The sequence below is a fragment of the Rhincodon typus genome, chromosome 11, assembly GCF_021869965.1.
Source record: "Rhincodon typus isolate 14 chromosome 11, sRhiTyp1.1, whole genome shotgun sequence".
NCBI classification, from domain to species: domain Eukaryota; kingdom Metazoa; phylum Chordata; class Chondrichthyes; order Orectolobiformes; family Rhincodontidae; genus Rhincodon; species Rhincodon typus.
This window is the reverse complement of record NC_063342.1, coordinates 23,818,093-23,832,489: the sequence shown is the minus strand read 5'-3', so window position 1 is coordinate 23,832,489 and position 14,397 is coordinate 23,818,093. Positions and strand designations below refer to the sequence as shown.

Below are 14,397 nucleotides of genomic sequence, written 5' to 3'. Positions count from 1 at the left end.
AGTAGCGTTTTCGGTTTTTCTAATTTTCTTCCTTGCCCTCTTTGGTCCCAGGGCCTCCTTCGATCCCGACAAACGTGTTTTCCAACATCAACGAGACATCAGTCATTTTGGACTGGAGCTGGCCGACCGATGCAGGAGGCCGCAAGGATGTCACCTTCAGTGTCATCTGTAAGAAGTGTACCAGCGGCCCCACACAGTGTGAGCCATGCATGAGCAACGTTCAGTTTCTCCCTCGGCAGACAGGTCTGGCCAACACCACAGTGACAGTGGTCGACCTGCTGGCACATACCAACTACACCTTTGAGATTGAGGCGGTGAATGGGGTATCCGGAATGAGTTCAGTGCCGCGGCAGTTTGCTGCAGTCTCCATCACGACAAATCAGGCAGGTAAGTCACTGGGCTTGTTCCTCATTTGAGGGATAAGGAATCCATAGGGCAACATGATGGGGGACTCTGATAAAGTACATATGGAGAACTGCTTCCATGGACAAGATGTTTGGTGAAAGGACAGGGGGTAGTAGGTAGAGAAATTCTTTTTTTGTTCATTCACAGGATGTGAGCATGGCTAGATAGGACAACAGTTATTGCCCATCTCTAATTGCCTAGAAGGTAATTAAGAGTCAATCACGTTCTGTGCATCTGAAGTTGCATGTAAGCCAGACCAGGTAAGGATGGTAGTTTCCTTCCCTAAAGGACATTAATGAACCAGATGGGTTTTTCCTCACAATTGACAATGGTTTCATGGTCATCATTAGACTTCTAATTCCAAATTTCTATTGAATTCAAATTCCAACATCTGCATGGTGGGATTCAAACTTAGGTTTCCAGAATGTTACCTGGGGCTCCAGATTAATAGCCTAGCAATAAAGCCACTAGGCCATTACCTCCCAGTTTTTTTTTTGTTATATATAGTGAGCTGTTATGATCGAAATATATTCAAGATGACTTTCAGATGGAATTGGTTGTTTGATTTAAAAGAGAATGTCTGCCAGACTATGAGGGTGAGATTGGTTAATGAGTGCTGAAACAAACACAGTGAACCAAATGCCCCTGTTTAGTGCTGAATGATTCCATGAACCTTTACATAAGGTGTGTATATTTTGTTTTAAAATTGTTGCAATGACTCTATAGGTATTGCATCAGAAGTGTTTCTGAGCTCAATGGATGTGACACGACTTTGATGCTGAAATCATATTTCACTTTAGTACAGGTCCAATCTGGAGGAGAACCCCTTTAAACGTATAATGAGGTATGCCCTTTGAAAGCAGCTGTATACAAATTACTAATTCTGGTACTGGTCAAACAATTAGGTGGATTGCATTGGATTGTTCTGATTTTAAGCCTGATGATGCCAGTTTGAACGATTTAATTCTTGAAACTTATCAAAACTAAAGAACATAAGACATACAACAGGATGGCTTGCTGCACCCATGTCACAGAATCACTATGATTTGAAAGCAAGATGAAAGATAGATGTTATGTATACATTCAACTCACTGGCTGTCCATCCCTCCTTCAAGCTGACTGTAATGCAGATGACACAATCCTCATGTATTTACTTAAATGTCCCTGTGAGTTGTGCTATCATTCAGTTTCCTTCTGACAGAACAAAGCTAACTGAGGCATACTGCATCTTATAGGATGACACGAGTGAAGATATACTGAGCTGTATAGCTCCCATCTTTCATAGTGCCTTCACTTTGCAAAATAACCCCTTTCTGTTCAGCTAAAACTGTGTTAGAAATGCAAATTTAAAGGTATATTAACAAAGTTAATTCTGAATCAGCCCCTGGTTTTCTGACTACATTTGTCTTGACATTAATTCCAATCTGTAATAGTTAGCCTTAATAACATATTCAAATCAAGACCTCAATGATATCATTTGTGTTTACTGAACTCAAAAATAGATACAAATGGGACAAAAAAAGAAGTATTTAGTGTTTATCATGAACACAATCTTATAGTTATGACATTCTCATTGATTTTGTTTGCCAATTATATAAGAGAGAAACAAAAATACGAAACACTCGAGTGTGAGACCCACCAACTCTAATGATTGATAATTCCTATTTACTTTAAGTTTGGCATATCTTCCCAGTCTTTTTTCCTGGAGATGCAGATCCATGTTAGTTACTGATTACTTGTAAGTCAACAGTACATCAGTTAATTTAGTGTTGGAGTAAATCCTGCCTTTAAACTATGATCCACTTCAAAGGGGAGCTACCAGATAGTGATCATAAGTGGAAATCCTGGCTAACTTTTTCCCTTTTTGCCCAAGAGCATGGAGATCCACTGTAGTATTTCCACGTGCCACTTCAGCTGAAATCCATAAGAAGGGGGATCAAAACTGAAATTTCCCTAGTTTGTGCAGTTCATTTACTAAACAGTATAGAGTGCGAAAGATGGTTTGGTCTATCCATTCATGTCATTGCTTGCAACACTCGTGTTTTCAGTCCTTAAAATCTGTTTCACTTATGGCATTAGAGCAAAATAATATTTTCACAAGGATATATTAAGTAACCTGTGTTTATTGAACAAGTATAAAATGATACAATAGAAACTATAAGTCGTATATCAACATAACATAAATATAGGTTTGCACAAGTGAAAATAACAGATGAGTTTATTGTTTTTAATCATTTATAGTGCTTGTGCTAAAAGACTTACACAAAAACAGCAATTGTTTAACTTAGATAAGTTTCCTCCAATGTTGGCTTAAAGCTCCTGATCAGTATATTTATTTTCTTCATTCTTTCATGGAATGAGAGGTCGCTGGCAAGGCTAGCATTTGTTACCTATCAGTGTGAGCCATGTTGAACCATTCCATTTAATCTTGTGCAAGTACACCCACTCTGCTGTTAGGAAGCAGTTCTTTGGTATTGTCTTAGCAGCAATGAAGATATTGTCAGGATTGTGTGTGTGGCTTAGAGGGGAACTTACAGGTCATGGTGTTCCCATGCATCTGCTGCCCTTGATGACAGTGCATCTTGCAGTTGGTGTACATTGCTGCCACTGTGTGCTGATGGTGGAGGGACTGAATGTTTAAGGTAGTAGATGAGATGTCATGGTTTGCTTGAATGTTGTTAGAGCAGCACACATCCTGGCAAGTGAAGGGTATTCTTTCACACTCCTGACTTGTGACCTGTAGATAATGAACAGGCTTTGGAGAATCAAGAGGTGTGTATTCACAGCAGAAGTTTCAGCCTCTTGTATGCTGTTGTAGTCATAATATTTATATGGCTGTTTCAGATCAATTTTGGGTCAATTTATATATATCATAGATCCCCTACAGTGTGGAAACAGGCCCTTTGGCCCAACAAGTCCACACTGACCCTCCCAGAAACCCGCCCATCCCCCTATAACCCACCTAATCTACACACCCCTGAACACAATGGACCGTGGGAGGAAACACACCCCTGAACACAATGGACCGTGGGAGGAAACCGGAGCACCCGGAGGAAACCCACGCAGACACAGGGAGAATGTGCAAACTCCACACAGACAGCCGCCTGAGGTTGGAATCAAACCTGGGTCCCTGGCGCTGTGAGGCAGCAGTGCTAACCACTGAACTATCGTGCACTTTTTTTAAACTAGTCCCACCTGCCTGCTCCTGGCCCATATCCCTCTATCCTATTCACGAACTTATCCAAATGTCTTTTAAATCATAGATCATATGATTATAGTAGGACATTTATAGTCAGAAATTCAAAAAACAGCAATGCCATTGAATGTCCAGGTTCTCTGTTGTGGGAGATGGTCATTACCTGGCACTTGTGTAATGTGGATGTTACTTGCTGCTCATAAGTCAAAACTTGAATGTTGTCCACGTGTCACTGTGTTTGAAAATGGACTCCTTCAGTATCTCAGGAATGATATACTGGCATTGGAGGCAGTTCAGAGAAGATTCACGAAGCTGTTACCAGGTACGAAGGGACTGTCTAATAAGGACAAGTTGAGTAGGTTGGGCCTGTCCTCATAGGAATTTAGAAGAAAGAAAGGTGACTTCATTGAAACATACAGAATTCTTAGGGGAATTAACAAGATAGATGCAAAAGCATTATTCCTCTTGTGGGAAAATCTTGAATCAGAGGGCATATTCTCAGAATAAGAAGTCACATATTTAAAGCAGTTGAGGAGGACATTCTCCTCAGAGAGTAATGAATCTGTGGAACTCTTTACTGCAGAGGGCTGTCAAGGCTGGATCGTTAAGTATATTCAAGGTTGAGATAGACAGATTTTTAATCAATAAGGAAATCATGGGTTACAGGGAAAAGGCAGGAAAATGTGCTTGAGGATTATCAGATCAATATGATCTCATTAAATGGTGGAGCTGACATAATAAGCTGAATGGCTGACATCTGCTGCTATGCCTTATGGTCTCATTATGTTACCTGAGGAGTTGGGAATGATGTAGAACATTGTGCAAACATCTGTGAATATTCTCACTTCTGACCTAGTGGTGGAGAGAAGTCATGAATGACCAGCTGAAGATTGTTGAATTGGGATATTATGTTGAGGAACTCCTATAGCAATGTCCTGGGATAGAGATGATTGGCGTCCAACAACTACAATCATCTTCCTATGTGCTGGGTATGATTCCATCCAGTGGAAACTTTTCCTGCTAATCCCCATTGCTTCAATTTTGCTCGGGCTTTTGACATCACACTTGGTCAACTACTGTTTTCAGAGTAATTGGCCTTTACACCACCTCCCCTTTACAGTTTTGTTTTTTTGTCCACATTTGGAGCAAGGCAGGATCTGAATGACAATGATGGAATGCAAACTGAATATCATTGAGCAAATTAATGCTATTTAAATGTCTTTTAATAGCAGTGTTAATGACATCTTCCATCACTTTTCAAATGATTGACAGAAGGCTGGTGGGACAGCAAATGGCCACACTGGATTTGCCCTGCTTTTTGTGGAAAGGACCTACTTGCACAATTCTCTATATAGTCAGGAGGATACCAATGTTGCAACAAATGGAACAGTTTGCTTAGCGTAGCACAAGTACAGATGGAACATAAGTCTTTAGTGCTATTGTTGGGATGTCGTCGAGTCCATAGCCCTTCAGTATCCAGTGCTTTCAGCTATTCCTGGATTTCACATAAAATAAATCAAATTGGTCAAGGATTAACATCAGAGATGCTGGGAACCCTAGGAGAAGGCAAAGATGGATCATTGATCTGGAAGTTAACATTGAAGATAGTTGCAAATACTTCACTCTTTCCCTGTTCTGCTGATTAAAGGTTCATGAGCTTAATTTCTCACCTGTGAAACAACACCTTTGACAATGTGGCACTCCTTCAACACTGCACTTAACATGTCAACCTAGATAATGTGCTCAAGTTTGGATGGGAGGCTTTGTGCTTTGTGTGCAGCAGGAGTAGTCAAAATGTAGATGGATTTAGAAAAATAAATGGGTTCACAATTGTTGGACTAGCGCTTGGAATCTACCTGTGCAGGACAAAGACTGAAAGATGTCATCATCAAAACAGCAAGTCACCAGGAAATGTTGGAAAATATCAAAATTTTGAGCTAGAAATCAAAATAACTTTAGGATATTATCAATTAGCAATAAAACACATAAGATGTTATTATAGGATATACTTGACAAAAAGGCATATAAAATGATAGGTAAAACCAGAGGATTCCTCTTCAATTGAGTTTAGTATCTTCAGTTAACAGCGACTACATTTCTAGGTATCCGATATTGTTTAGATGATTGGCAGTAGAATAGGGTGCGCCACCGTTAAGTGTTTACAGAGGCAGATATCCAATTAGTTCCCACCCAAATATTATGCTGAGAACTTGGCACAACGGATTCTAAGTCAGAAAAGAAAATCATTGGCTGGCCTTAAACTTCCTAAACCAATTCCAGGGGAAATACTGGAATCATTACTTTTTTAAATAATTTACCATGACATCTGGTCTCCTTCAAACAATTTGATAGGACTAAATTTATACTAAATTGAACCAATCTATGTGAAAACTATACTGTGTAAAAATTGTTAGTCCACCAAGAGATCAATAATGAATTATATCACAGGAGGAACATGTAATGTTCTATGATCACATGGTCTTAGAATAAGTGATACAGATTGTTACAGCACAATTGAACTTGTTAAATTCCTTTTGTGAGTTATGGCTTTTGAAAAAGTTCACACATTTGGCTACACCCTGCTGTTCCCGAATGTTTAGTGAAATAAAAACAAAGCGTAAAATTCCTGCTGTTGTTTTTAATGAAAAAGTGGAGTCAACGTAAAATAGAATTTTTTGTTCTGTATTCATATTGGCATTTTTGCTGGATTCAAACTCACCTCTGTACTCTTTTATTTAAGAGACAAAATAACGTTGCATAAGAATTTAACATGTCCCAGGATTCTGATGAAATTTTGTACCATATAAATACAGCGGCTACAAGAACAAGTCAAAAGTTAGGAATCATGCAGTGAGTAACTCACCTTCTGCCTCCCCAAAGCCTGTCCAGCATCTACAAGGCACAAGTCAGGACTGTGGTGGAATAATCCCCACTTGTTTGGATGAGTGCAGGCCCAACAGCACTCAAGAAACTTGACACCATCCAGGACAAAGCGGCCTGCTGGATTGGCACCTCATCCACTCCCTCCACACTGAGTCAGCAGCAGCAGTGTGTCCATTGCAGAAATTCACCAAGGCTGCTGAGATAGCACCTTCCAAACGGACAACCATTACCAGCTGGAAAGACAAGGGCAGCAGATACATAGGCACATCACGAGCTGCAATATTTCCTCCAAGCTACTCACCATCCTGACTTTGAAATATTTAATCAATTCTTCAGTGTAGCTGGGTCAAAATTCTGGAACTCCCTCCCCCATGGGCATTGTGTTTGTGCCTATACCATGTGGACTGCAGTGATTCAATAAGGTAGCATACCCCCACCTTCTCAAGGGTAACTAGGGTTGTAAATTCTGGCCTGGCCAGCGACACCCACATCTGACCAGTGAATAAAAAAAGTTATATAAATACGTTGTTGTGTATGTAGTTGTTGTAACCAATTTGCTTATAAATGTATTAACCAAGAAGCTCATTATCTGCACAGCTGAGCCAGTGGACCATTTCCTTTCTCATTGATAGCAATAGTAATGTACATTGTTGCCTGTGCAATCCATCAGTAACCTGGGACATATCATGCATCTAGGGCACATTGCAAGGATTTATTATCTGAAGACCTTAATTTGTTCTGAAAGTAATATCCTGTATTGTGTTATTCAATATATTGTGCATTCATAAGGAGCTGAAAAGGATGCAATCTTTAGAGAAGTACCTGATACAAGGATAGTCTTGGTTTTAAGGACATTTTGAGGACATGTTTTGTGAATTCATACCTCTGACAAATAATTTATGCAAAAATCTTCTCAGAGGCATTAAGTTGGTATCATTCCTGAGGCCTGCCACTTACTTTCACAGTTGTAGCCTGGTAGATATGTTACTGTTAAGAACACACACCTTATTAGAATGTAGCAGTAATATTCCACTATCACTAAGTCTCAATTTGCTTTTCAGGAATACATCATTTTACCTCTTACACCGTACTCCGCTGTATTCAGCAAATCTGATAGATTAGCTTGCATTTGAATCACTATTTATACCCTGTAACATGGAAGCAGACAAAGCCTTTACTTTATTCCATTTGTCAATTGAACAAAAAGAATGCTAGAATGTTTGGGTTAGTGACAACCAAGGACAGCCGTTTTTGAGTTAGAACCATATTTTGCCTTCGCAAATCTAACCCAGGATAAACTGACCCTGGAGATTGGTGATTCCTTCTGGAGTGGTGGGGTTCCTTGGGAGGCAGGTTAGGTAACCTCTGAATGGGAGTGGAGGATGTTAATTGCAGGTCTGGGTTGGGTGGTAAGGTCTGTCTTGGTGTACAGAAGAATAATAAAAATCTAATGAAACTAATAAAAGCCTTCTTGCCCCTTCCTTGCCACACATGCACTCCATGTCCATCCATACTAAGTCATGCCTCCTCAAGGCCCTATTCCAGCCTATGTTCCTGTGCTCACTCATGCCTCCTCTTTTACAGTGCCACCTTGTGCCCATCAGCTATCCACATAGCCTCATACTCTCCATCTCATCTAATGCCCTGTACCCACCCGCATAATTCATGATACTTTCCATGCCATCTTATTCCCTTGTACCCGCAACCCATTCTCCTTCGTACTTCCTACGTCAACTCATGCCCCAATTTTTGCTCATCTCCCCACACCAATGCCAACTAATCTAGCATCCATCATTTGCCAAATTCAGGAGTCATATTGTCATAAAATAAAGTTATCATTTTATTGATGATACTGCTACAAAAAAAGACTAATGGATTGAGAAAAATCAATACATTGTGATTCCTTCAACTAATCCTTCATGAAAACAACTATTGGTATTCTACAACCAGTTAGAGATGTCAACCAAATTGTTTATTTAACAGACGTCCTACAATGACAATGTTAGGTTTCACTTCAAATCTATAATGCTAGCTCCAGGCTCATGACAACAGACAGAGGGTAGGATTAGGTTATTAAGTTTAATGATTAGTCAGGATCATGTTGAATGTTGGAGCAGTCTCAAGGGGTTGAATGCCTATTCTTGCTCCTTTCTTCTATGTTTCTATGCACGTAACATTAATTGACTTTCTAAAATAAAACTCAACTTTTATTTAAAGCCCGGGAAGTCAAATCACCTGACAACTTTAATAGTTCTTAAGCACCTTGACAGTTCTTTGACAGCTATTGAAAGTTCTCTGACACTTCCAGTTGGGTTAAGCAAATTTTAGGCACACTCATATCTGTTTTTAACAATCTCAAAGGGTAACCTCCACAAAGTGTACCTTTGGCCCTCCCCCTAAAAAAGGCAGCTGATGTTCCCCTCACTGAAGGGCACTTGACCCAACCCTGACCCAACATGTGCTGGGACCTTGTTCAAAGAAGCACTTCGCCTCCCTGAAAGAGACACCTTCACTATCCAAGCAATCCTACAAAGTTCAAATTTGTTTTTAGCATGTCTAATATGTACACAACAAGTTCATGGTACAGGGATACTAAAATTCCACTTCACTGGAGACAGCTAAGATGTAACTGGCCAGCTCCTTCTGTAAAATATGCAGATTACCCACACTGACCACTTTTGTCCCCGCAAATATAGCAAGTGCTATGCTCATGAGTGGAACTTGCATATTCAGGCCCCTTCTGTAATTTTCACCACAGTAGAGGGCTTCTTCATTATGATAAAACTTTGGACCAAAATGATCATTCTCAGCAACATGTGCTGGCAGGAACCTAGCTGAATCTCCTTATTTAACTCAAGTTGGAGTTGTATCCTATAGCTGGGAGTGTTTTGACTGATGCAAATAGACAGAATTCTCCTCATACAAGGTCAGTGAAAAGGAGAGAATGGAGAACCCTCGGATCAGACCATCCCTACTTGACTAACTGTTAGGCCAGTCACTGCTGTTGATCTGCCAGTCCAGTCTCCAAAGCAGAGGTGCCAATGAGAGGCATCAGGTCGACAGCGATAAAAATCTTTGCTGGATTCCATATAGTTTTATTTATGCTGAAATTTCGGTCAGCTGTATTAAACCAGAATAAAAGATAGTACAGCTTTCTTTTTCTAACTGAAGAATGTCACCAAACCAAGTCAAATCACCAGTCAAAAGCAATGGTACTCGAGTCAGTTTGGCTTTCAGCCATTGACTAAACTGCCAGCTTTAGCTGGGTGTTCTGGAACCTGCTGTTGGATACCAACAATGGAAGTTTTTATTTGTTATTGCCTCTAACAGCACTTAACAAAGAATAAAGAACAATGCAGCACAGGAACAGGCCCTTTGGCCCTCCAATCCTATGCCAACACATTTTGCCCTCCCATACTAAAACTGTCTTCACTTACAGTATCTATATTTCTGTATTCCCTTCCTATTCATGTATTCACCCAGGTGCTTCTTGAATGATGCTATTGTGCCTGCTTCCACCACCTCCTCTGGCAATGTGTTCCAGGCACTCACCACCCTTTGTGTGAAAAATTTGCCTCGCACATCTCTTTTAAACTTCCTTCCCTGCACCTTGAACCTATATCCCCTCGTAATTGACCCCTCCACCCCAGGAAAAAACCTCATACTTTCCACTCTATCCATGTCATTCACAATCTTATAAACTTCTCTTAGGTCGCCCCTCAACCTCCTGTGTTCCAGTGAAAATCTGTCCAAGCCTTCTTCATAGCTAATATCCCCCTTACCAGGCAACATCCTGGTAAACCTTTCTGTACCCACTCTAAAGCATCCACATCCTTCTGGTAGTGTGGTGACCAGAACTGTAAGCAATATTCTAAGGGTGGCCTAACTAAAGTTCTATAAAGCTGCAGCACAACTTGTCTGTCCTTATACTCAATGCTAAGCCTTTTTTTACCACCTTATCTACCTGCGCTGCCACCTTCAGTGATCTGTGGACCTGCACATCCAGAACCCTTTGCATATCAATATTCCTAAGCATTCTGCCATTGGCTGTATAATTTCCACCTATACGTGACCTTCCAAAATGCATCACCTCACGTTTGTCTGGATTAATCTCCATCTGCCATTGTCTGCCCATGCCTCCAACTGATCTATATCCTGCTGTATCCTCTGACAATTCTCCTCACTATCCTCAGCTCCACCAATCTTTGTATCATCTGCAAACTTACTAATTAGACCAGTGACTTTTTCCTCCAAATGATTTATGTGATCATGAACAGCAGAGGTCCCAGCACTGATCCCTGTAAAAACCACTAGTTACAGCCCTCCATTCTGAAAAGCATTCTTCCATCACTACCCTCTGTCTCCTATGGCTAAGCCAGTTCTGTATTCATCTTGCCAGCTCATCCCTGATACCAAGTGACTTCACCCTTTTGTACCAGTCTGCCATGAGAGACCTTGTCAAAGGTTTTACTGAAGCCCATGTAGGCAACATCGACCACTTTTCCCTCATCAATCATCTTTGTCACCTCCTCAAAAAACTCAATCAAGTTAGTGAGGCACAACCTCTCCTGCACAAAACCATTCTGCCTATCGCTAATAAGTCTATTTGCTTCTAAATGCGTATCTTGTCCCTGAGAATCTTTTCCAATATTTTCCCTACCACCGACGTGAGGATCACAGGCCTGTAATTTCCAAGATTATCCCTTTTTAAACAGTGGGACAATATTAGCTATTCTTCAGTGCTCTGGGACCTCACCTATGGCCAAAGAGGATATAAAGATATGTATCAATGCTCCAGCAATTTGTTCTCTTGCCTCGCTCAATATTCTGGGATAGATCCCATCAGGACCCGAGGACTTATCTACCTTAATACTTTTTAAGACGCACAACACTTCTTTTTTAATAGCAACTTGGCCTAGAAACTCGACACTCCCTTCCCTGAGATTATCCTCCACCAATTCCTTCTCTGTAGTGAATACCGATACAAAGTATTCTTTTAGGACCTCACTTACCTCTTCTGGCTCCACATATTGATCCTGGAAAGGTGCCATCCACTAAATGGTATTCATTTCAGGAATGTAACATTGATGAGAAGTGTTTCTTTAAACCCCTTTCAATAAACTCCTATGAAATAGAATGTTCGACCATGTGCATCATCGTTGCTTTAATCAATATACTTAATTTGTAATCTTGTCATCAGAGTAAACTTTAGGTAAACATTTATTGTAGCTTGTACTGCACTGACTTTGCAGCCGATTTGAATCAACTTGGAGTGATTTTCCCACCTTTCAAAATTTGCACATGCAAAATGCATTTTTAAAGTAATTGAAACAAGTTGATAATTGTTGCAAACAAAATGTTTTAATTTACTTGATTAGTAGCCTTGTGCTTTTATACCTGGGTATAAAGGTGCTGCACAAGACCTTCCTTGTCAATGCACATTTTTTGCAAACCTCTATACTAATACAAATTCGTCAAGCCCTTTACTGACTGGTGGGAGCCCCTCACTTACTGGTGGAGGGTAAATGTTGATGACAGAAACATTTTTACTTGTATGAATTTGCTTTGGAAGGGAGTCGCTGTAATGTTTCATTTTTCTATCCTTTTCCTATCCGTTCTTTATTAACATTGCAGTACAATGTCCTAAAGGGAGCTTTTAAATGCTGCATCCTGCAATTCTGTCACTATTTAAAAAACTTGTCAGCTTGCATTCCCAAGCCCTCTCAATCAATTTTGAGTACTAACCTTTTCAGAATATAGGTCAAGAAAGAAAGTAGGAAACCCCACCTCTCACTGTGTGAGCTTCCAGAACACAGCCAATGAACACAAGAAAATTGTCCAGAATCTTGAATGATTCCAAACTTTGGGAATTTCAGCAGGTTGACCATGAAGAAGTAGTCGTGTCCATTGCACCCTGTTCCAAGTGCCTTTTCACTGGGGTATCCACTCTTATGTAATGGGATTCCAACATCTAAAGGAGCACATTAGTTGTGAGTAGCTGTTTAGGTAAAGGCAATAGACTGTTTTATTTTTCTGATTATTCATTCATCAACATCCTTGAGAGCCAGTTGGTCTGGGAGAAGGTGATGATGAACTATCTTTGTGAACCATAGCAGTCCATGAAGCTACTTTCATACATATTTTTAAAAGAACGGCTCAAATTGATATTGCTGCTGCTTAATTTCCAAACTGTTTTCATTTAGTGGATATGTGACAAAAGATTTCTGTCCATTCTGACCTTCAAAAAAAGTACTTTTCCAGTACCAAACCAATCCCAAGATGAATGTACCATCAACCTAAAAAATGAATAAATATGCAATGAAAAGCTGGGTTGGTCCTCTTTGTCAATCACTGTTGTTAAATCAAGAGAATATATTCACAGGTTCAGATTATAGCCATCAGAGAAAATAAGAGAAAGGCCGGCATTTTGTGAAAAGTCTTTCGCAACCTCAGAACATCAAAAAATATGTTCTAGCAAATTAAGTACTTTTGGATTGTAGTAACTGTTGCTAACACCAATCAATTAGCATCCAACAGGCTCCTAGAATCAGCATGTGGATAAAGACCAGGTGATATATTTTTCAGGATTTTGGAATAAATATTGACTGAGATGTTGAGATTAACTTTTTGTTGAAAAAGTGTCATGGATCTTTTGCATTCCTCCGAGAGAGCAAGCAGGGATTCAAACAAACTCTTCCCTTGAAAAATAGTGTAAGAATACTCCCACATGGAACTGAACCAGTGGCTTTGTAAGTAAACATTTTTCAGTTACCGGAGATGGAAGGTGCTACATTGCAGGAAATTGTGTAGCATCCAGTTGGTCAGGTACTTGCTCACGCCAGTCTGATTTTAAGACAGAGGCATAGCTGTCATTCCAACTTAGTAATGGGTGACCCTTAATAGATCTCAAGCCAAATTATTCAGAAAAACAGCCTCCGTCTTGGAAGGATAAAAAAAAACCAACTAAGGCCATGAGTCCTACTTCAGCTAATAATAAACTATCTTATCCCTCAGAACATTCAGCTCACAGTCTTGACTGAAAGTGTATGCTGAAACTAAAATCAGACCTTCATGAATGATCGGCATCACACTGTTTATCTAAGTGAAAACTTGTTTTTTTTTAGTTTTAAAAATTACTTCATTCAAAGTTTGACATTTTATATTATTTGTTCCTGGAGTGTGAACATCAATGACAAGGCTAGCGTTTAAGCCCCATCCCTAATTGCTGCTGAGAAGGAGTTGCTTTGAAATAACTTTTGACAAGGTTACTGTACAGTTTAATTAATATTGTGTGCACAAGAGATTATTGATGTGGTGGAGTTTCTATCTTAGCTGCGGATACTTTGGTGATACTGTCTGAGGATGAAGAAAAGTTATCTTCAGTTTTCTTTCTATTTTAATTTCTATGATTCAATCTGTTTGGGCAGAGCAAGATGTCTGCCCTCAATAAGTGTTTGTGCAGGCTTGGATGGCAATACTTATTAATCTTATCACTTTCACTAATAGCATTTGAGAGAATGTTGGAGAAGAAGTTAGATAGAGGGACAGGTAGTATTGAGGATGCAGGGAGGCCGCAGAAGGATTTGGACAGGTTAGGAGTGTGGGCAAAGAAGTGGCAGATGGAGTACAACGTGGGAACGTTTAAAGTCATGCACTTTGGTAAGAAGAATAGAGGTGTGGACTATTTTCTAAATGGGGATAAAATTCAGAAGTCTAAGTGCAAAGAGACGTAGGAGTTCCAGTCCAGGATTCTCTCAAGGTAAACTTGCAGGTTGAGTCAGTAGTTAGGAAGGCAAATGCAATTTTGGCATTTATTTTGAGAGGACTTGAATATAAAAGCAAAGATGTACTTCTGAGGCTCTATAAGGCTCTGGTCAGGCCACATTTGCAGTGCGCAGTTTTGGGCCCCGTAT

At 40.0% G+C, this 14,397-nt stretch overlaps 1 protein-coding gene across 2 annotated transcripts in view; it reads left to right on the top strand.

Moving 5' to 3' along the window:
• Positions 1 to 14,397, top strand: part of epha3 (eph receptor A3) — a 236,833-nt gene that overhangs the window by 146,069 nt on the left and 76,367 nt on the right. For both annotated transcript variants that reach the window (XM_048603132.1, XM_048603133.1), the window contains exon 5: positions 52 to 387. In XM_048603132.1, the coding sequence (XP_048459089.1) occupies positions 52 to 387 (336 nt within the window). The remainder of the gene's footprint in view (positions 1 to 51; positions 388 to 14,397) is intronic.